At 37.0% G+C, this 21,139-nt stretch overlaps 2 protein-coding genes across 8 annotated transcripts in view; one reads left to right on the top strand and one right to left on the bottom strand.

Annotated features, from left to right (window-relative positions):
* Positions 1 to 3,266: 3,266 nt before the first annotated feature.
* Positions 3,267 to 21,139, bottom strand: part of LOC105222347 (bcl-2-related ovarian killer protein) — a 45,660-nt gene continuing 27,787 nt past the window's right edge. For 6 of the 7 annotated variants that reach the window (XM_011199631.4, XM_049452594.1, XM_019989019.3 and 3 more), the window contains 4 exons: positions 5,104 to 5,342; positions 4,888 to 5,034; positions 4,520 to 4,828; positions 3,267 to 3,576 (listed from right to left, as the gene is read on the bottom strand). In XM_011199631.4, coding sequence (XP_011197933.1) covers positions 3,412 to 3,576; positions 4,520 to 4,828; positions 4,888 to 5,034; positions 5,104 to 5,334 — 852 coding nt within the window. In that variant the 5' untranslated portion in view covers positions 5,335 to 5,342 and the 3' untranslated portion in view covers positions 3,267 to 3,411. Of the gene's footprint in view, positions 3,577 to 4,519; positions 4,829 to 4,887; positions 5,035 to 5,103; positions 5,343 to 5,690; positions 5,714 to 21,139 lie in introns of those variants that run through there. The other variant, XM_029548700.2, reaches the window with a different exon arrangement.
* On the top strand, positions 8,903 to 13,470 carry LOC105222350 (uncharacterized). The gene is made up of 4 exons (XM_011199637.3): positions 8,903 to 9,695; positions 10,550 to 11,209; positions 11,266 to 11,438; positions 11,497 to 13,470. The coding sequence occupies exons 1-4, from the start codon at positions 9,301 to 9,303 to the stop codon at positions 12,096 to 12,098; spliced, it is 1,830 nt and encodes a 609-aa protein (XP_011197939.2). The 5' UTR covers positions 8,903 to 9,300; the 3' UTR covers positions 12,099 to 13,470.

Below are 21,139 nucleotides of genomic sequence, written 5' to 3'. Positions count from 1 at the left end.
TCTAAAAACATATCGTACAAACACTGGCCAGTAGTGTTTGCAGGAAATGCTTTGCAAAGTAAGATTTCTTCCGTAATACTGTCATCTGCTTTAAAGCGCACAAATACTATAAACTGTGCACAGTCGGAAACATCAGAAGATTCATCGAACTGCAAAGCAAAATGTTGGCTATTCTTTAATTTTTGTTCTTGAATATCCTTGGCCATATCGTTTATTCTGCGTAAAATACTATTGTCAGAAAGTGGTATTTTTATTAATTTGGTTGCCTCCTGCTTACTGACCATAATTTCAACCATATCGAGTACCGCTGGCAAAATAAGATTTTCGGTAATTGTATGTGGTTTCCCTGCTTTAGCAACTCGATATGCGACTTTGTAGCCAGCTAATAATGTTGACTCGTTTACACTGGATGGACTGAACAGTCAATAAAAATTAAGGACGCGGAACCTTTGTACACCGAAATTAAGTATAATCAAAAGTTGTATGCAAATAACAAATAAATAAACACCAACAGTTAAAATATAGTATAAAAAAACTAAAAAACACGCTTTGACGATAACGTAAACTAAAAAATCAAAAATATTTGTTAATATGGAAAATAAATAAATAAAAAAAAAAATAGTATTATTGTTTAAAAATGGTGGGCGTTTTTTAAGAGCTGATTTATAGTGCACCCTACGCTTTTTTCATTATTTTCTTACTTACTTGAATTATAGTATTTTGCTGCTGACTAAGAGCTTTCAACTTTCGTTCAAAGAAATCCAACGGCTTATCAGCTTCTTTTTGATGCTTGGTTGTGAGATGCCGCATAAGCTTTGACGGTTTCATACTCTCACGTCACCGTCGCCGATGTCGTATGACCCGCGCGAATGTAATTGGGTTGTCAAAAAGTCTTGCGGTATTTTTATTGAATCAATTCGTGTGGCACCCATACATCGCGCTTCTTAGTGACTCCAAGCTTCTTCAAATGGTTTATAACGGTTTGATGACTACTATGCCGGTCTCTTTCGACCAATTCAGCGATTTTATCGCAATTTTCGACGACAGGCCTTCCGGAGCGGTGCGCATCTTCGACCACCTCTACACCAGAACGAAAACGTTGAAACCATCGTTGTGCGGTGATGCATTTTTGCCTTTATCGTAGTAGTACTGTAAAATATGCCGTATTTTCTCTTTATTTTGCTCCATGTTTGCGACGCTATAACTCACGAACGACTTAAAAGAAACGACAATCAATCAAACACGTGTTAGCGCGTGAAATGAGCTTTCCAAAAAAGTATAGCATGACCCGATGCGACGAATAAAACTAGAACTACGCGCTTTCAGCGCCAACTCGCGAAAATACCGAAAGACTTTTTTGACAACCCAATAGATAAATTTGCCAAAATAGGAAAAACTTATTACCCAACGTATGTAGTCTTTTAATTAAAATTAAATTATTTCTTTGACTTACTATGACACAAGGGGGTCGCCAGAATATTTCAACCTGTAAAGGGGTCGCGAAATCAAAAAGATTGAAAAACACTGGTTTAAGTAGACAAGCAGACAGTGCGGCGCCAGATGTCTATTGTTTCGACAAGCAGACAGCCGCGGCGCCAGATGTCTACAACAAGACAAATGCTATTCCATATACCTACAGCTATTGTTCATAATAAGGGATGCATATAGCAATACAAATACAACTTAATACTACTTTTTGTAACAATACTATATGACAATCTTTTCTTTTGATAAATATTAAGCGATGTGACTTAATGAATGACAATAACAGCTGTTTTTTTTATCTTTCTAACGGCAGTGAGAACACTGTTGGGTTATAAAATAATTAAATGTAATCTAATCTTTTAAATTTTCGGTCTGAACGTGGCATAATTTGATTGCAACTCTCATTGAAAGCCTTATGCCTATTGAGAAAAAACTGAACCAGTCAATTTTCACACGCTTATCTTGGTCTGGTTCGGAGCTTGTGGCGAGTTACTATCAATATGTGTGACCGGCGTTGTTCTGTTGGAAAACAATTCCTATTTTATTGGCCAAAACTGATGGATTCTATGCAATTGCGTCTTTCTGACGGTCCATTTGTTGACGGTACAGATCTGAATTAAATGTTAGGGAGCAGCTCAAAGCAGGTAATTTCTTGCCAATCTCACCAAACCTTACCGGATATCCTAGTTTTGCACGTGGACCCACTCTACATCACAAGTATGCATCCATTGCTCCAGGAATTGATCGAAGGTGTTGCGATTCAGCAGTAATTCGGAGATACAAATCTGGTCCTTAAAATTTGCGTTAACTCGTGTGGCACTTATACATCGAGCTACTTTTTGTATCCAGCCTTATTTATATAGATTTTGGACAATTTTAGTCTATTATACAATTTACTACATGGCGGTCAGACTCAAGCAATTTAAACAACATTTTCTAAAACTAACGTTGCAGAGCGGCGTCCACCTCTGATAGAAAAATATCATTCAATTGGCTGTTACAGTTTCGAAGAAAAAATATTAAATAAGGAATCTTTTTTCTTTGATAGTATTTTTCATAATATCCATTACTCAACAAAAAAATGGTTGAAAATGCCATAAATTACAAACAAAAAGCATAAAATAGCGGAAAAAATAAAAAATCAGTGCGATTTTGATAATCTTGCGTCAGGGGACCTTTTGTGGCCTCTTCTACTCTTTACAAGTGTTATCATTTAAAGGTGGATGTTTCAACCGTTCGAAAATTCTCAATCAAAATCTAGTTAAAAGCTGAAGTTGCACGAAGTTTCTATTTCAGGCCGAAGTAAGTGTAAAAACACGATTAAAATTTGGCGAAGATCGTGCGGATTGGCCAGCTGGTAAGTGGCGAAACATTATTCAATACAATGCCTTATACAATTCAATATACCACGATTTTAAGTTAAATGGTGTTACCATACACAGTGTTAAATATGCCCCTTCCATGGGTGTTTCAGCAATATAAAAACACATATCGAAGCGGGAAAGGAATGGTTCAGGCAGAATGGTATCGAAGTTTTGAGTTGGCCTTCGCAATCGCCAAACCTTGATTCAATAGAAAATTTCTGGTGAGAGAAAATCCATCCAAAAAAGAGGATCTTTGGAGGCTAGTGAAGGACACGTGGTACAAAATTCCAGCTATGTCAGAATTTAGGGCATTCCACGGCCATTATCAAAAATATCGTACCAAAAAAAACAAATTAATTTAAATACAATATATGTATATATGTCATTTGACAACATTTTATACCATAAAAAATAGTGTTTACAAAACCAACTAATTAAATTTATTTATCTCTTGCTAAAACAATATTATCTAATATTTTTTTATAATTAAAACTAAATTAGTGAAGTATGGGCACATACTCGTACATAAAAATTGGAAATTACGTAACTACATATAACTTAGCTATGATGTCAGGCGATGATATATTTTTGGTACTATATAAAAAAATATAAATCTTAATAGCATATATAAGACAAATAAACCGAAAATGCAGCCGATAATGATGGTCGTCCATTCCAATGGGCTAAAATTACTTGTCACCGGCAATACGTGTGTGTTGAGGCCAAGCTGCAAATGGAAGAAAATAAAGAAATTATTAGAAGCATTAGTGTTGGATAAATATAAATAGCATAATGTTTTATTGAATATTGATGGATGGAAGATGGCGATCTATATATGACCGATATATAAACAAACCCCAACAGTTTTCCATTCTAATCATTATAATTCCATATATTGGTTTGGCATAAAAGCTGTGCTCTGGGTATTTACTATATGTATAATACAACTGTGTAAATATCGGGTAGTCTAGAATATAAGATTTTATATAATACATCATATACATTTTTGAATACATATGTCAGATATATTGAAATTAATATGAAAAGTAAATTAAAGCTTTATTCAAAAATCATTATATTTGCATTAAATTACTTATATACTCTTTTATTTAAAAACTTCTTGCTATTGTAAAGACAATTTTGCTATGTGACTCTCTTTCATGTCCGTATTGGTAAAAAACTGGGATTCACACAGCAGAGTCATTGGCCAAAGACATATATTCATGGGGATCTCCTCCCAACCACGCTGATGTGAATGGACTGGCCCTGAACATAATTTTTCTCCAAAGCCGGCCGATTCAGAACGGTGTAATTGTTGATAGGGCAGGTCTGAAGACAATCTTGTTTTTTTTGTACGAAATGGCATCTTTACATATATATAGCGCAACCTATTCAAACTTCTACAAAACGAGAGACAAGGAAGAAATAACGTGTGCGAAATTTCAGGCCATATCTCAAAACATGAGAGATCGCTTATAAGGGCAGAAGGACAGACACGCAATGGACAAAATTTATTAAATCCGATTTCAAGTCATTAAATATTCCTCAAGTATTTGTGAAACAAACAGGTAAACGATTCTAATCGACCTTTAGTTTAAAAGAATCAAGTAAAACTGCTATTACTTAAAGAATTTAAACGGTAGACGTGTTAAATAATATGAAGCACTTACCCAGCCGCCATTTTCATTGATCCACGACACTAATTCATCTTCAATCACCTCCGACACACCATCAACCAATTTAGGTACATATTCGGGATGACCTTGACGCACGAAATCTACGGAAAGTCCACCGGCAATTGCAAATAGGGATATAACTTTACTCCATGTGATTTCAGAACGAAACAGATCACGACCTACGGCACCTAACAGCAATGTAATCGTTTCGGCTGAATGAAATTCACCGCTTGGTGCACGACAAATTTGCCTTGCAACACCTGTGTAGATACGCGGGTGCATGCGCTCTAACTCGTCACCGAGCTATCAAAGGAAACATGTGAAAAGTATATAGGCAAAGTATGTCAATAGAATCCACTTACCACCATCACAGCTGGGAATACCTCTCGCACTATCTCCATCGAAGGAGTGCCGAGCACACTACGTATGCGTTGAAAGCCCAACTTTTTATTGAACAAACCAGAACGACGCAGGCGTCTTCGTATATACTGACCGCATATGCAACGTCCCTAGGTGGATTTTGAAACTTAATTTTTTTGTGGAAACTTTTACGGGCCTATGTAGTTTAATACACATACCTGTGATATGATATCTTGTGTGGGTATTTGCGTTGCCTTCCAGCCGATCGTGTAGGACAATTTTCTTGTGACAACATCGCTCACATTGCTTAGGCGTCGACGTGTTATATTTTGATTCACCTCCAATAAAGAGGTAGAGCTTAATGTTGCGGGAAAACTAAATTTACGTCGATTCTGAGCCTGCAGCAGCCGTTCGCCATGCGAGGGAAAGCCAAAGTTATCATTGTTCATGTTTTATGCTGCAAAAAAAAAAAAAAATAAATATTTATTTATTTTTATTGAGGTGAAAAATGAATATTTTTCAGGATTTGTTTTTTCGACCTCTGAATTATTGATAATTTTGTGAGAAATGTATTATTTTAAATTTAATTAAAATTATGTTTTTTAACACTGTCTTGGAGGTAATCGCGGTAACCCAACAATTACACTTAATACCCAACAGGTTCCAGTTCCCCCAAACTTTCTTTTAATCTTCATGGTGTGTATAAGTATTAGCTTCTTATACAGTAGTACCACAAATTTGAATAATTTTTAGATTAAAAAACGCACAATTAAAAATGCCAAAATTAAAAAAACCTCGAACTTACATATTATGATCCATATTTTATGTTTGAATAGAATTTCGGGAGGAGTTTAACTATGCTGCTGATTAAATTTATTTTTCTTTCCATTAGATGCTGATATTTTGCAATTTCGCTAATCCGTTGTTTGTTGATTTCCAAACAGTCACTCATAGTCGCAGATAAGATGAATGTGTAGCCACCCAAAATTATCAGACCACTAATGAGTAGCTGGCACACAAATAAATAATATGGCAGTTTACAAGTTGGACACTTTTTTGGTTCATAGAAGAAACATAATTATTTCTGTAGTGCGGACAATCTATCGTACCTGTTTCAATGTATCGTTTCAATTAGTTGATTTTTATTTTTTATAAACTTACAAAGGCGTTCCGATAAGTGTTTAGCCTCACCAATCGATGTTGCCAATATCGCAAGAAAAATGTTCACACTGTGTGGTACATTCTCTTAGAGGACTTCCTAATTTTGTTTCTCACTGCATGTAGAAGCGGGCATGTTGTTCGGGGACTTTATAAAAATGGCAATGAGTCATATTGGTCATACGACAAAAATCGACTACCTGGTCGTGATAGACCACTGATTGAAGGTGCGCGCGGAAGCTAAGACAGTAATTTAGATATCTCAAAACATCTAACATAAAATCTTGGACATAGCAAAGTCTTTGGCGCATTGAGTGCCGCGTTCTACACTACAGAAAGCATGTGAAAAGGCGACACCATATCACAGTAGTGTTTGACGATTTTGACGATACTTGCAATCTGATACTCTTTCTCTTCGTTGCGTAACTGTTGTTGACAAAAGGAACAGCCGAAACAGTGGACTTCACCCAACGAGCTTGTAAGATTGTCCTGTCGGCCGGAAAGGTGATGGAACCAGTTTTTTTGGGACTCACAAGGTATAATCTACATCGAATACTTGGACAAAGGCAAAAAAGAAAAAGAGGTCTACTACAAGTATACCGCATTTGCAGAATAAAAAAGTACTCTTCCACAATAACAACACACCAGCTCAAGCCCCCACCTCTTTTGCAGATTTCCAGAAAACGCTAATGGTCAATTCTAATCACCTGAAAGTACCCATAATTTGTGGGCTAACTATAATTTAATACTTATTGCACCACACTCGTACATACTTGTTGCCGTAATGACATTATTACGTTGACATACGTTAGACGCTAAGAAATCGCAAAAGCACGCACAAATATCAGACGACAAGTACCGCAAAAGAAATCCGAAAGACAAGTTGCTTTCTTGTTGAGCACACTTGACAAGAAGAGAGAAGGTGATGTCATTAAAAATGATACATTGCGAAATTATGAAACTAATGTAAAATAATCATAAATACAACTAATGAATGTACAAAACAAATATCATTAAGTGCTGTTTGTCGATTACCATTGTTGTTGTGATTGAAATGCATAGCGCATACCCTTACCGGATGCCTGAGATGTACAAGTCGCTGTGGCGCCCATTTATGGTGACGCGATTCGAGGATTTATCGTGCATTGATTGGTAAAGACGAAAATGGACAACAAATGAATGTTGGTCGGTTGTTGTGGTGCGCGTGCGGCACAGCTGGTGGCATGCAACAGTATCTATGAAAACTATAATGATGACATGACCAAAGCATTATTGTTGCCTACTATTGGCAATTATAGTTGCACATCTACATTTGTATGTACATACATATATACATATGTGTGTGTGCAACATACCAATTTAGTAACGCGCTTGGTCTTTTTCAACCTCCGAGGAGCATCGCTTCCAGCCACTTTAGCCTTAAACAGCGCACTGTGCTGCTAGTTCATAAGAGAGCTGTCACTAATGTGTAGTTGTCATTGTAAACGAGATGTCAACGTAAAAGTGATTTGTTTGGTATGCTGCAGTGACAAGTTAAATCATGAAAATTCGTAAATCTCTCAAATACTCGCCAATTTGTATAAGCGAATTCGTGCAAGCATCTTCCAAGTTTTTACATTGTTAATTAAATATCTTCAGAATTGAAAAAAAAAGCCAAATGTGTATGTTACTATGTATGTACATACAAACTACTGTGATGAAATTGAAAGGTGAATTTTGTCTATTTCATCTCCTTCAAAGTAATCCCCTCCCGCTGCAATACGCCTATGCCAACGAATTCTCCGGTCATCATAGCACTTGGAACAAGTAAGGAAGGGCTAAGTTCGGGTGTCACCGAACATTTTATACTCTCGCATGATAAAGTGATAATCGAGATTTCATTATCCGTCATTTACATATTTTTTATTTAATTATATAATTTATAATAATAATAAATATATTTAATTATAAAATTAATTAGATTAGTAGTTCCTGAGATATGGTTTTTGGTCCATAAGTGGGCGACGCCACGCCCATTTTCTATTTTAAAAAAGCCTGGGTGCAGCTTCGTTCTGCCATTTCTTCCGTAAAATTTAGTGTTTCTGACGTTTTTTGTTAGTCGGTTAACGCACTTTTAGTGATTTTCAACATAAGCTTTGTATGGGAGGTGGGCGTGGTTACTATCCGATTTCTTCCATTCTTGAACTGTATATGGAAATGCCTGAAGGAAACGACTCTACAGAGTTTGGTTGACATAGCTATAGTAGTTTCCGAGATATGTACAAACAACTTAGTAGGGGGCGGGGCCACGCCCACTTTTCCAAAAATTTACGTCCAAATATGCCCCTCCCTAATGCGATCCTTTCCATCATTCCATCAAGTGCGACGCTCGTTCGGAGAATGCGTCCAAAACGAGATAGCCACCGCTCCCGACTTTCACAAAAACCTTCAGTTTAGCGATGCAAAACGAAGCAAACTTTTGGTTGAATGGAAATGTTAAACAAAATTGTAGTTTTTGGATGATAATCCAAAAGCCGTGTTGATGTTGACGACGTTAGGTTCCAACAAGACGGTGCTACAACATTTTTAAAACATACCATACCATTATCTTACAACTACTTTAAGTTATATGTGCTTTACTACTTCTTGAAAACCACATTGTTAGACATGACCCCTAAATGTCATACGCTCCTTAGATGTAATAAATTTGTCTCGTCTTTTTAACAAAAACTCGATCCAATTTTACTCCCAACATTGTTCAATATGTTTCCAACAACAAAAAATTACAGCAATCCGATATTTTTTCGCGTGTTCATTATTTTCTACTTTATTCTTCAACTACAAATCGAATGAGAAATTGAAATCAATGTCATACTAACCTCTCTCAACAATTAACGGCACTCCAAACATTTGTTACTGTCGGGCAAGAAAAATCGTGTCGAAAGAAAGCGCAATAAAATGTGGTGAACTCTTACGAAAACGAAGGTTTTTCAGAAAAGATGCGCATACGCCGTGTAACACGAAAAACGTGCGTTCAGCGCATCACAACACACCTACTGCAGAGTTGTTCATTTACCGCTGTTTCATTCTCAATCATGCGACCAATGCGTAAATCGTAAATGAAAGTAAATTTTTACATGAGACAAAAAGAATTGTTGACAATATGCAAAACAAAAAACGTGGTTTGGAAATAATGTTCATTTGGAATTTCGATTTGTGTATAAAAACCAGCACTGGCGTGAAAAGGTCATTAGTTTACCAAAAGTCAAAATACCGAAATGACTTCCAAACTTAGCCACATCGCGCTTGCGCTTTTCTTTTGTATCCTCGTCGAAGCGGACATTTCACATTTCTTCGCAGACAACTATGACTACTATCCGCAGCAACAATCCGCCGTGCCTAGTTTATATCCAGTACCACCAGCGCTGCCGCCCTCACAAGTGGGTGACGCATTTCCCACGTCCGCTCCAGCTTCACCGCCACAATCAACACATTCACCCGTCGCGCCAGTGCGACCGTCCTCCACTACTGAGTTAACGCTGCCCGAGATCGTAGAGAACCGTGGCGCCAAGAGTGGTGGCAGAATTAATTTTATTCCGTTGCAAAATCAGTATTTGACACCAGAAGAAGATCGTCCAAATTTTGAGGCATCGAAGCGACCACCTAGTTTTGGGTAAGTGAGTTCGCAGTTTTTAGAAGCTAGACTCAAAAATATTTGAAGTATTTAAGACAAGACGAATTTTTCACATTGATTGAATCAGTTTTGATCCTCAGTACTATAGCTACACCCGAACTCAGTCAGTTTGATTTTTACAAAAGCAAATTAAACTATGAACAATATAGTATGAGATGTTAATTCTTGAACAGTAAGTTTACTTAAGTACAAATCTCTATACAAATCTTTATTCGCAACACGAAATATTTGTATCCACTTCATCAATCAGTCTTATATTATCTTAAATTATTTCGCTTATATCGGTAAAAGAAAAGCAGTTTCAATGGTCGGGACTATCCCACAAAAGACCGTGAGATTGAAATCGTCACGCGGTGGGTCGGTTAAACTTAGACTGAACTATCAACCATTTGGAAACAGATCACCAATAATCTACCAAAGATCGGACATAAATTACATAACAATCAACATATATTATAAGCTAATTGTGGATGATATGTCCAATAAGATTCCATGAAATTTTTGGGATGTCGGCTATATCGATTAACTGCATTTTATGGAAGTTTTAGGGGTTTTCTCCCTTAACTGTATTTTTTGACGTCTATTAAAGTCCTAAAGGTCAAAAGATATAAGCGATATACTCGTATTAACAAGAAATCATTTGACAAAAGCCTTAATTTCACAATTCCTTTTTTATGACTATGCAAACAAGGCGAACTACTAAAAAAGTTTAAATTATATTTCCTATCGGTCATTTAAGCTCCAGGAGTAGAAATTATACCAAGAAAATTGTAGCTTGGTTATGTTAATCAAATTGAACTAATTTTCTTTAATTATGTTTCACATTTCCATAGCCCCGGCTACTTTTACCCACGTCCCACGTCAATTTTCATTCCGACCACGACTACTACGACCACCAGCACTACAACTATGCGTCCGGACCCTATTGTGGTGATTGATCCGCCTGACATTCTTCCCTCTGCCCAAGCACCAGCCATTAATGATCCCGTTGCGCTACAACCAGCCGTACCGGGTTATGATTATAATGTCCCTGCGGGTCCGCCATTTCAGCTACCCACACATGCGCCAGTATCTACACCTGCACCCGCCTACTTGCCGCCGGATGACGGCGCGCTCGATGCCGCAGTTACGCCCAATACTCTACGTCTGAGTGTACACGAAATGCGTTGCATGCAACACAACGGCGGTTACTTTCGCGCTGTGCTCAAAGTGGATAGTTTTATAGGCGCAGCGCCGACAGTCGACAACGATTCGACTGATAAGCGTTGTGAGGTGAAATTGTCGCGCAGTTACGTTGTGACCGACATTGCGGCGGAGTATTTTGAAAAGTGCGGCGTACATGCTTGTGGCAATGATTTATGTTTGCGTCTGCGCTTTCCCACCATACGCGGTATGCGTACAAGTGCGGATGGTATACTGACACTGCACTGCAAGACGCAGGAACGTGTGGCGGTCAAGACGCATGCGCTTAAAGTGAGCGTCTCCAATGAGTTGTAAGTAGCGATGCTAAGTTTAAAGAAAATTTCACACAACGCCATTAATATTGCAGGCAAGCGCGTAGTCTGGGCACCTATGCGCTCGGCGGCACCCAGTTACCCTTTCGTACGCATGTTGAACTGTTTCGACGTACCGCTAAAGGTTTCACACGCCACTTGGACACACACAGCGCTGTGCTGCTCGGTGAGGAGTTGCTGTTACGGGCGCATGTTATTGCTGGCGACGGTAATCGAGAGATTTAATACATAAAATATTACTCAATACAATTCTCAACACCCCACAGGTTGGAATTACACTAAATTAACGGATGTGCATGTGCAACGCATCTCTCCAACCGGTGAACTGCTCAACAACGTTGCCCTCGTCACAACACGAGGTTGCATCAATCCATCCATGCAAAGCGTTTGCACACAGCCGCCGAGCTACGATCCACCGCTCGGTCATCGTTTGATTTTCAAGGCAGTCATGTTCCAAGGCATGCGAAGCGGCGATGAGCTAGTTTTATCCATGCGCATTACTGGTTGTTTGGAAGAGCGCGATTGCCATGTGGACGCTAGCAATTGCAGCGCCGTAACCAATTTGTGGCGCCGTAAACGCCATATAGTGGCAGCTGCTAATGACAGCGAAGTATCGGAAATATCTCGCATTGCGTTTAGAGTTATAATGCCATATGACGAGGCCGAGGATATTATAGATTCACCAAATGATGGGAGTCAAAGCTCAGACGTGAAACTAGAAAAGGGGCAGGTATTTAGTTCCTTAAAGGGAAAAGAACATGAAGGTATGCTAGTGAAGTTTAATGCATTGAAAATAATTTCTGCTGTGGGCTTCGTTTTGACGCTTACTGGCCTGGGTATTTTTGCGGCAGTGAAGCTCTCAAAATGATGTATTAACTAATGGAGGTACAAATTAAACAAAACAAGTATAATATTTTATTTCATAGTTGAGAGCTCATACCTGAAACAGTTCACTGTATTAATTTATTATAACAATCATTTTCTGAATTTTATAATTTTAAAACTAAGATATATTTATAAATAAATAATAAAAAAATATGTTTAATATGCAAATGGTCATAAATATTTCTACAAACGTATTTAAAGCCGTAGTGAAATTTGATAATTAAGTAATTTCTACTCGATGGGTGTTAATTTCCAGACCTGGCAATAATTTAATATTTCCACTTATTAAAAAAAAACAACTAACTATAATTCTGAACGAACATTCTAAAGTATTTACAAATGATATTTACACAATATAACGCATTCATGCAAATGAAATGAATGAGAGATCCCTTTTTGGATGACGACCACGGCAAACGCAATAAGGATAACGATTTAAGAGCATGCACCTGGAATGTCCGGTCCCTTAAATGGGAAGGCGTCATTTCCCAGTTGGTGTATATATATTCGTAGAAGTAATGGCTGACATCACAGACGTATAAGAAGTACAATGGACCGGACAAGGAGTAAGACAAGTAAGTCCTTGTGGTATTTACTACAGTGGCCATATAAAGGAGCGCAAATTCAGTGTGGGTCTCGTGATGGAAGAGAAACTCCGTCGCCGAGTAGTATCATTCACCCCGGTGAATGAGTGTCTAGCCACAATCCGCATCAAAGCGAAGTTCTTCAAGTGAGAAATTCGTCAACATATCCCACGCCCCTACGGAAGAGAAGGACGATGTGACCAAAAATATCCTCAGTATTTTAGACGTGCTTAAGCTCCGAGGCCCTAACATCGACTTGGACCAATATATTATTGCATCCAAGATACGCACCCGCCTCTATGCGGCAAAAAACACAGGAAACGTTAGACATCAAGAAGCTGTATTGACAACAGACAGCTGAACGATTTTCTACTCGACCTGCACTCCTGCTCTCTGAGAGCCCACATCAGCAACTCGGGATAAGGGATCTGTGGGACGGCATTTCAAACTCTTTACGTACTGCTGCAAACGAAACCATTTATTTTCGAAAAATCCAAAAGATTAACTGGTACGATGAGGAGTGCAGAGATACTCCACTTTTGGAAAAAATAATTCGAGCTGCAGAGCAGAATCGAGATGACACCATATTTTATAAGAGTGTACATCTGCTGGCGTACGCCGATGATATTGACATCATTGTCCTCAACATTCGCGCCGTTAGTACTGCTTTCTCCAGACTGGACAAGGAAGCAAAACAAATGGGTCTGGCAGTGAACGAGGGCAAGACGAAATATCTCGTCTAACTTCGAAGTTGTAGATAATTTCGTCTATCTTGGACGCGCGACTTGGCTCCCACATCACTGTTAAATCCAACGCAGAATAACTCTTGCCAACAGGTGCTACTTCGGAAAATTAGAAGTAAAGTCATCTCTCGACGAACAAAGACCAAACTCTATAAGTCTATTACGGTCCTGCTGTGTGGTGCAGAGGCATGGAGGATAACAACATCTGATGAGTCGAAGTTACGAGTTTTCGAGAGAAAGGTTCTGCGTAAGATTTATGGGTCTTTGCGCATTTGTAACGTCGAGTATCGCATCCGATGGAACGATGAACTGTACGAGATCTACGATAACATTGACATAGTTCAGTGAATTATGAGGCAGCGGCTTCGCTGACTAGGTCATGGCGTTCAAATGGAGCAAAACACGCCAGATCTTGAAGTATTCGACGAAATTCCCGCCGGGGAAAACGGAGGAAGATCTCCACTTCGTTGGAAAGACCTGCTGGAGAAGAACCTAGCTACACTTGGAATCTCTAATTGGCGGCAAATAGCGCTGGCGTGCTATTCTAAAATCGGATATAACCGCTATGTTATTTGCTTATTCATATTTCAAGAGTAAAAATAATAAATTAAAAACAAAAATACTAATTTTCATAATTCTTTGCAGTCCTCGTCATGCGTTCTATCCTTGTCGTCATTCAAAAAATGTAACTATGGCGGATTATTAATTGGTACCAATACTATTATAAAATCTTGGCTTTTCAAACTTTTTGCTATCACTTTTGAAAACAATTTTAATTTTGAATCTTGTAAGAATCCATAATGAATATCTAAATTATTGAAATATTAGATATATGATTTCGTTTTCAAATTTCTATACGTTTGTATTTTGATTGATTCTATATCGCGTACAATCGAGAGGAGAGGAGATAATCGGTCTAATAGAAACGCTTTGCTCGTGTTCATGTACTCAAAGATAACTTCCAAAAGTTTAGAAAAACTTTTCGTAGTAAACCATACTGTGGAACAGTATTTTAATTTTAGTACAGCTCAACGATAGATACTAAATGCGTATGTGTTTATATATAATTTATATTTCTTTTTATTTAAACTCAATTGTTTTTAGAATGTTATAACTTGTGATTTCGATCAATGGCTCTAAAATACATCTTTACTTCGATAATTGAAATAAATGCTAATGGCTTGGTTAATTCAACTAAAAAAAGCCATTTTAACACTTTAAATGCAAAGTAATGCTAAATACGTTCATAAACGATAAATAACAATCAATTCAATAAAATAAATCACACTGACTTTCAACTGTAATCACTGTCAATTATTTAACCAACAAACTCGTCAGACGGATAGTTATGTTACTGGGCCGACAACATGATTTTGCCACTTTTCAGGGCAGACAATTGTTACCCAAGTAAAAAGAGCAATTTGACTTTTACGTAATACAGCGTAAAGCCAAAAACCTAACAAAATACATCAGAACTTAGACAACTTTTAATATTTAAAAATAAATTTATAGCACACCATTTAGCTTATCTACTTTTGGAATTCGACCGAAGTTACTGCCACCTCAATTCTGGAACCCATATCAGAAACAAACTCGAATTTTAAGTTTTCTTCATAATACATCGTTGGCACGAAGGCATGGGATATACATATAGTATATATGAAAGTATAGGGTGAGCCATATAAAATTTTAAATTTCGAAGATAAGGCGTAGAAGATTGAGTGTAGCGTTTTGCTGTATGGCACGTAGTGCCGTCCTGCTGGAACCAAATGTTGTCCAAGTCTTCCTCTTCAATTTGCTTGAAGCAAAATTCGGTTAACATTGTGCGATATCGCTCACCATTGATGGTTACGGTTCCTTCTTAATTTTCGAAGAAAAATGGGCCGATGATTCCACCAGACCAAAATCCGCACCATACGGTGATTCGTGCTGGGTGCATTGGCTTCTCGACTATTACGTGCGGGTTTTTTGTGCCCCAAATGCGACAATTCTGCTTGTTAACGTAACCATCGATGTGGAAATGAGCCTCGTCCGAAAAGATGATTTTCCGGTAAAATTGACCAGCCTCGGTCAAACAATCTTCTGCCCAATCTGCGAACTGTGGAATAGTAAATAGCGGCCCATTTCGTAAATTTTAGACTTTTTACAAATACAGATAATTCAAATTTAAAACGTTAGATGGCCCACCCTATATACATATATGAAAGTTATATTCAAAAAGGATACTTCTTGAAACTTTAAGCTGGATCTCCAGGCTTTCTAAATAACTAATGCAAAATTTTTTCATAACACTTTTATACTGCTTTTATACTAAAACAGATTTACAATAAATGTCAAAGACATTCGTCACTTCACTACCAGAGTGTCGCACTATCTTTACGCTGGACTTAACAAACGTCCCATTTACTCAGCTACACATAACCTGTAATGATTTGATTTATATTATAATGTTGTAATTGTAAATGCCTCTTTCGCACATTTGTTGTGCGCACTGCTTATTTAGAATGAATTAATGAATCCAGAGCTCATTACAAATACTTTACACCACATACTCGGAGTTGCATGTCTATAAATAACTGTTAGCTGTTAGCTTGGTGTTCACTTCTTTTATATGAGTTCATTCATGAGCTCCATGTTCAGAGCGAATAAATTCCCGACATTGTTTTACCTTGTAGTGCATAGAGTTGCAATTGTCGGTATCGTTTTTATTTATGACTTCTCTTTTTAAAGTCACAATGATCTGCTTGTTTTAGTTTTGTATTTGTCTTTCCTAATGTTGTGTTTATTAAAATGCCACAATGTTTAATTGGTCCACAGCTACAACGCGCGCATAAATTATTCATGCGAGGCGAGTGCACGCACCTTATACGATTTTATTTCTATTTAATGTGCACCATTGTTGGACTCTCTTTCGTTAATGGGTATAGAGACCACATATAGATCTTTTTGACTCCTTCGTCATGTGTTGCCCTTGGAAGGTAATATCTAGGTATAGAGTGCATATCTGACGTTTACGTTGCTTTTATACTCACCTCTTCAAAGGATGGCTTGGGAAATCACCATAGATTTTGAATTCAATTACAGGTAACTGTTGATTTTCTCTTTTTAACGTAAATTTTCAACTGCAACTGTTTACGAACTACCGAAAAAATTGTTCAGATCGGATTAAGTTCAAGTTCTTGTAAGAAATCTTTTGTATTTCTGAAGAGTATTATAGTATTGCTTTGAGATCTAAAGACATAATAAAATTGCAAGTCGATGCGATACTTGACTTACCGCCAGTTTGTAACTGTTGTACTTCGTTGTTGTACTTCGATTGAAGTAAAAAGGGTGACGAACCCGTATCCTTCAAACTAGCAGTGTATAAACCTCATGCTAGTGTACTGTTTATACTATCGCATTACTAGGATTTTTTTTATTTTTTCTGTTTATCGCACACTTCAGTGTTCTTACGTATTTGCAACAACTTTGTCAATCTAAATCAACTCATTCATAAATAAATCATTTGCCAATAAAATCCGCTTACAAGTCAGCAATAAATATCTACGCGATATCAATAATAAAAAGTAAGAAAAGACTAAATTCAGGTGGAACCGAACATTTTATATTTTTGCTACTTACAATAATGAATGTCCGAGAAATTCTTTCAGGAAAATATGGGAGTTGAATATTAACCTGATTTTATTTACTCTTGCCAATATCACTTACATTAAAATGTAACATACAAAAAAAAATGTTCCTTGCTTTTCATTAAGGTACCTCACATACAATCATAAATCACATGGAGCAAATTCCATCCGGATGTTCGAAATTAATCCTGATATTAGTTATATGAGGACTATGTCAAGTTTTCGCTCAATTTCATCCATTTTAGGCACCAAGGTGCACTTTTATGAGTGAAATACGTTCTCTCATTTTCATTAAGATTACTCACATATTGGCTGATATATGCGGCATAAAGTCACCCACAAGTTCGAGAATCTTTGTATTAGGTATATGGGGGCTCAGGGGAGTATTCACCGGATTCCGCAAATTTTAAGTACACAGAGATTCTATTGCAAGGATTGCAAGAGGATTTTCTCTAAATTTTTATTGTATATCCCACATATTGACCGATATTTTCGGTCAAAAGTTAACTTTAGATACATTTGGACAAATTTTGGTCATAAGGAATTATTAGCGTAAAATTGTATTCTGTTATATCAATTTCTCTTTGATTTGTGTACTCGAAAATGAAGGAATCCAATATGGGAAGAAGGTTTCGATCATTTTCGGGTAAGAATGTGCACCAAATTTTGTCGAAATCGGTCGGTTGGGTTACCTAGAAGTGGGCGGTGCCATGCCCATCGTCCAATTTTTACCCCGTCCCTATAAAGTCCTCTCATACCATCTTGGGTGTAAAATTGTATGTCTCTGTCGTATTTAGTTATCAATTTATTTTAGGTGATACGTCCAAACGTTACGTGAACAAAACTATTATACTTTGTAGCAACATGTTGCCAGAGTATAAAAATAAATTAAAAATTCTGCTCGAGTATTATATATATGACGTTAGTGAGTGATCAAAACAAAAATAAAACAACAACACACCTTTTTCCCGAAACTGTCTGCTAAGCCATGCCTGCTGATCCGCCGGCATTTTCATGCTTACCTAGCCGCACCGCCACAACTCCAACAAGGCAACAATCGAAGCGACTAAACAAAAATATGTGCGCGCTTTTTATGTCCAATACATACTTTACTTGTTATTAAAGCTCTGCGGCATTCGAAATTAATAGGCTCGGCACGTTTGTCCTCAGTGTCTAGATAAACTTAAAAAAAAACCGAGAATGCTAACAAGCGATAACATCTGTGGCCGTCCTTAAAAGCGGACTATGTGCGCCAAAACTTAATGCCTTAATGCTTGTTAGTAATTCGCCACTTGCTGGAATAATGATAACTTGTAGATAAGTTCAAGCAATTCTTTTTGCTACTAATTTACACTATATTTTGCACAGTTCGAATTAGTTGGTGGTAACACATCAGACATTTGCACTTTGCGCTTTTTTAGGACATCACTATTGAGTGCGTCCGTCTGTTTTTGGTTAGTGGCGTCAATCATATGCCAAGAAATTAATACACGAGCATCAGAGCTTGTGCCCATTTGCGGTGGAGCTATTGTAAATGATCTAACGACAACAAATTGTCGCGATAAATAATATTTAGGTATTGTTTTTATTTACTTTGAAGTTGAAAATATTCATGTTTTCAACATATGTATTTGGTCGGAGCCGTTAGTTAGTGATGGGAAGTTGATAAGGGCGTGAAATTTACTTAAGCATGGGAATATGTGCTGAAACATAGCGTTTTTCGGACTAATGTTTTTGTGCATTTCAGAGTATTAAAAGAATATTATGAATACATACAGATATAGGAATAATGGGTTCAATACTATTATCATATACACTCAACTATTATTCCACATATGGAAAGCATAACTTTAGGTGGAAAGGTAGGTAGATTTTTAACCTTACGAGCACCTAGGCCTTTAGAAGACCCATTGTGAAACCACTGGAATTAAACTCCCCTCATTATATTGTGTTTTTGTCAACCACCCGTACTTCTGATGAAGTTTTTCAGTACAAAAAGTTTTATCTGTGCAACCTCTGAAACTTCGACCGATAGTTACTATTCTTTTCTTATATAAAGCTTCGGATTCGCATAGAAGACTTTTTTTAGTCTCCTCTTCTTCTACTTCCAAAAAGCTTCTCAATAGTCATTATATAGTGTGCCTAGCCTACTGGCCTTTCTGCCAATTAGACAGTGAATTGTTAGCACAAATATTTGAGTTCTTAGCCCAATCTGCTTGAATAGTCGGCACGTGTGGCCATATTCCTTTCGTGCCACGTTTGCCTGCTTGTTGAGTTAATATACATAAGTACGTTTGTCGATTAAATATCTACAAATAGACAGAAGCATACAGATTTTTTCTTTTCTAGAGTTTAATTGTAGGTTGATGCCTGCTGTGGCTAGTTCCACTGCTTCACAGTTACCAAGAATATCACTATGTTCTCGAACCCATTTAACGTGAAAGTGAAATAGGTTGTCAGATTCACTATCTTTGGCTTTTTTCGCTTGGCTATCTGAATATATAAATGTAATCGTTGTTCTGGCCACACTCCTTGTCAAAACAAGAATGCTTTCTTGAATTGCTGTTATCTCCGCTTATGTGGAGATGCTTATCCCTTGCAACTTTACCACTCTTCTCTGGAAAGAAAGGCAATATTGGGGACCGAATTTGAGTACAATTTTCTAGGATTACGTGAATAAGTGGTATTGGGTATAAAAGAGAACTGACTGGGCATAAACTGGTTTAATCTTGACCAACTAATTATACCCTGAACAGGGTTGTAACACCCAGAAGGAAGCGTAGGAAACCCTATGAAGTATATATATATATATGATCAGTATGTTGAGCTGAGTCGATTTAGCCATGTCCGTCTGTCTGTCTGTCCGTGTGCCCATCCGTCTGTCTGTCTGTATATATACGAACTAGTCCCTCAGATTTTAAGATATCGTTTTGAAATTTTGCCAACGTCATTTTTTCTTCAAGAATCTGCTTATTTGTCGGAATTGCTCATATCGGTCCACTATAACATACTGCCATATAAACTGAACGATCGGTTCAAGTTCTTGCATGGAAAACTTACACATTTGACAATGTATCTTCACAATATTTGGTATAGATTATTTTTTAAGCCAACAATGTAATCTCCGAAGAAATTGTTCAGATCGGTTAACTATAGCATATAGCTACCATACAAACTGAACGATCGGAATCGAATGCTTGCATGGGAAACTTTCTCATTTCACAATATATTTTCACGAAATTTGATATAGATTATTTTCTAAGGCAACTATGTAATCTCCGAAGAAATTGTTCAGATCGTTTAGCTATAGCATATAGCTGCCATACAAACTGAATGATCGGAATCAAATTCTTGCATGGGAAACTTTCTCATTTCACAATACATATGTATATCTTCACGATATACTTATCTTCACGAAATTTGGTATAGATTCTTTTCTAAGGCAACTATGTAATCTCCGAAGAAATTGTTCAGATCGGATTACTATAGCGTATAGCTTCCATACATACTGAACACATAGTTACTAAAAGAAATGCACCTGTGAAGGGTATATTAGGTTCGGTGCAGACGAAGTTAACGTTTTTTTTTGTTTTCTTTAAAGATATACAGTGGCAGACAAAAGTCTACATAATCTCCCTATTTTCATTGGTATGAGAGTACAAAAAGTTTTTAGAAAAATGTATTTAAACAGTTTTATTCTAATATTTATTATAATAACAATTAACTAAAAAAAATCCATTATTTAACATAAAACAACAAGTTTATGGAAGAAAAACTCAAAAATTGCTTTGACAAAAGTCTACATACAGTTCGAATCTCATACTTTGTACATTGTTATATTAACAGTAAGGTACCTTTAGCCTTTTTCTTTTATTTCATTATGTTTATTGTTTGACATTTATTGAATTTAGTTGTGGTTTAAACACTTCAATAGCTATAATAGCTCCGCGAAATGAAATATCAATTGATGTAAGAAATTTGGTGATAAAAGAAAGGAAAGAAAAAAATCATATGGTGAAATTTCTAAAATTTTAAACTTGATTCGAGCAACAGTACAGACAATTCTAA

This window comes from Bactrocera dorsalis, chromosome 3, assembly GCF_023373825.1.
Source record: "Bactrocera dorsalis isolate Fly_Bdor chromosome 3, ASM2337382v1, whole genome shotgun sequence".
NCBI classification, from domain to species: domain Eukaryota; kingdom Metazoa; phylum Arthropoda; class Insecta; order Diptera; family Tephritidae; genus Bactrocera; species Bactrocera dorsalis.
This window is presented reverse-complemented; position numbering and strand designations above follow the sequence as displayed.

Excerpts from the sequence above, each read along its gene's own strand:
- LOC105222350 (XM_011199637.3), top strand. The coding sequence starts at position 9,301 with ATGACTTCCAAACTTAGCCACATCGCGCTTGCGCTTTTCTTTTGTATC. Across the intron at positions 9,696-10,549 it reads AAGCGACCACCTAGTTTTGG|CCCCGGCTACTTTTACCCAC; the intron begins GTAAGTGAGTTC and ends ACATTTCCATAG. Across the intron at positions 11,210-11,265 it reads GTGAGCGTCTCCAATGAGTT|GCAAGCGCGTAGTCTGGGCA; the intron begins GTAAGTAGCGAT and ends TTAATATTGCAG.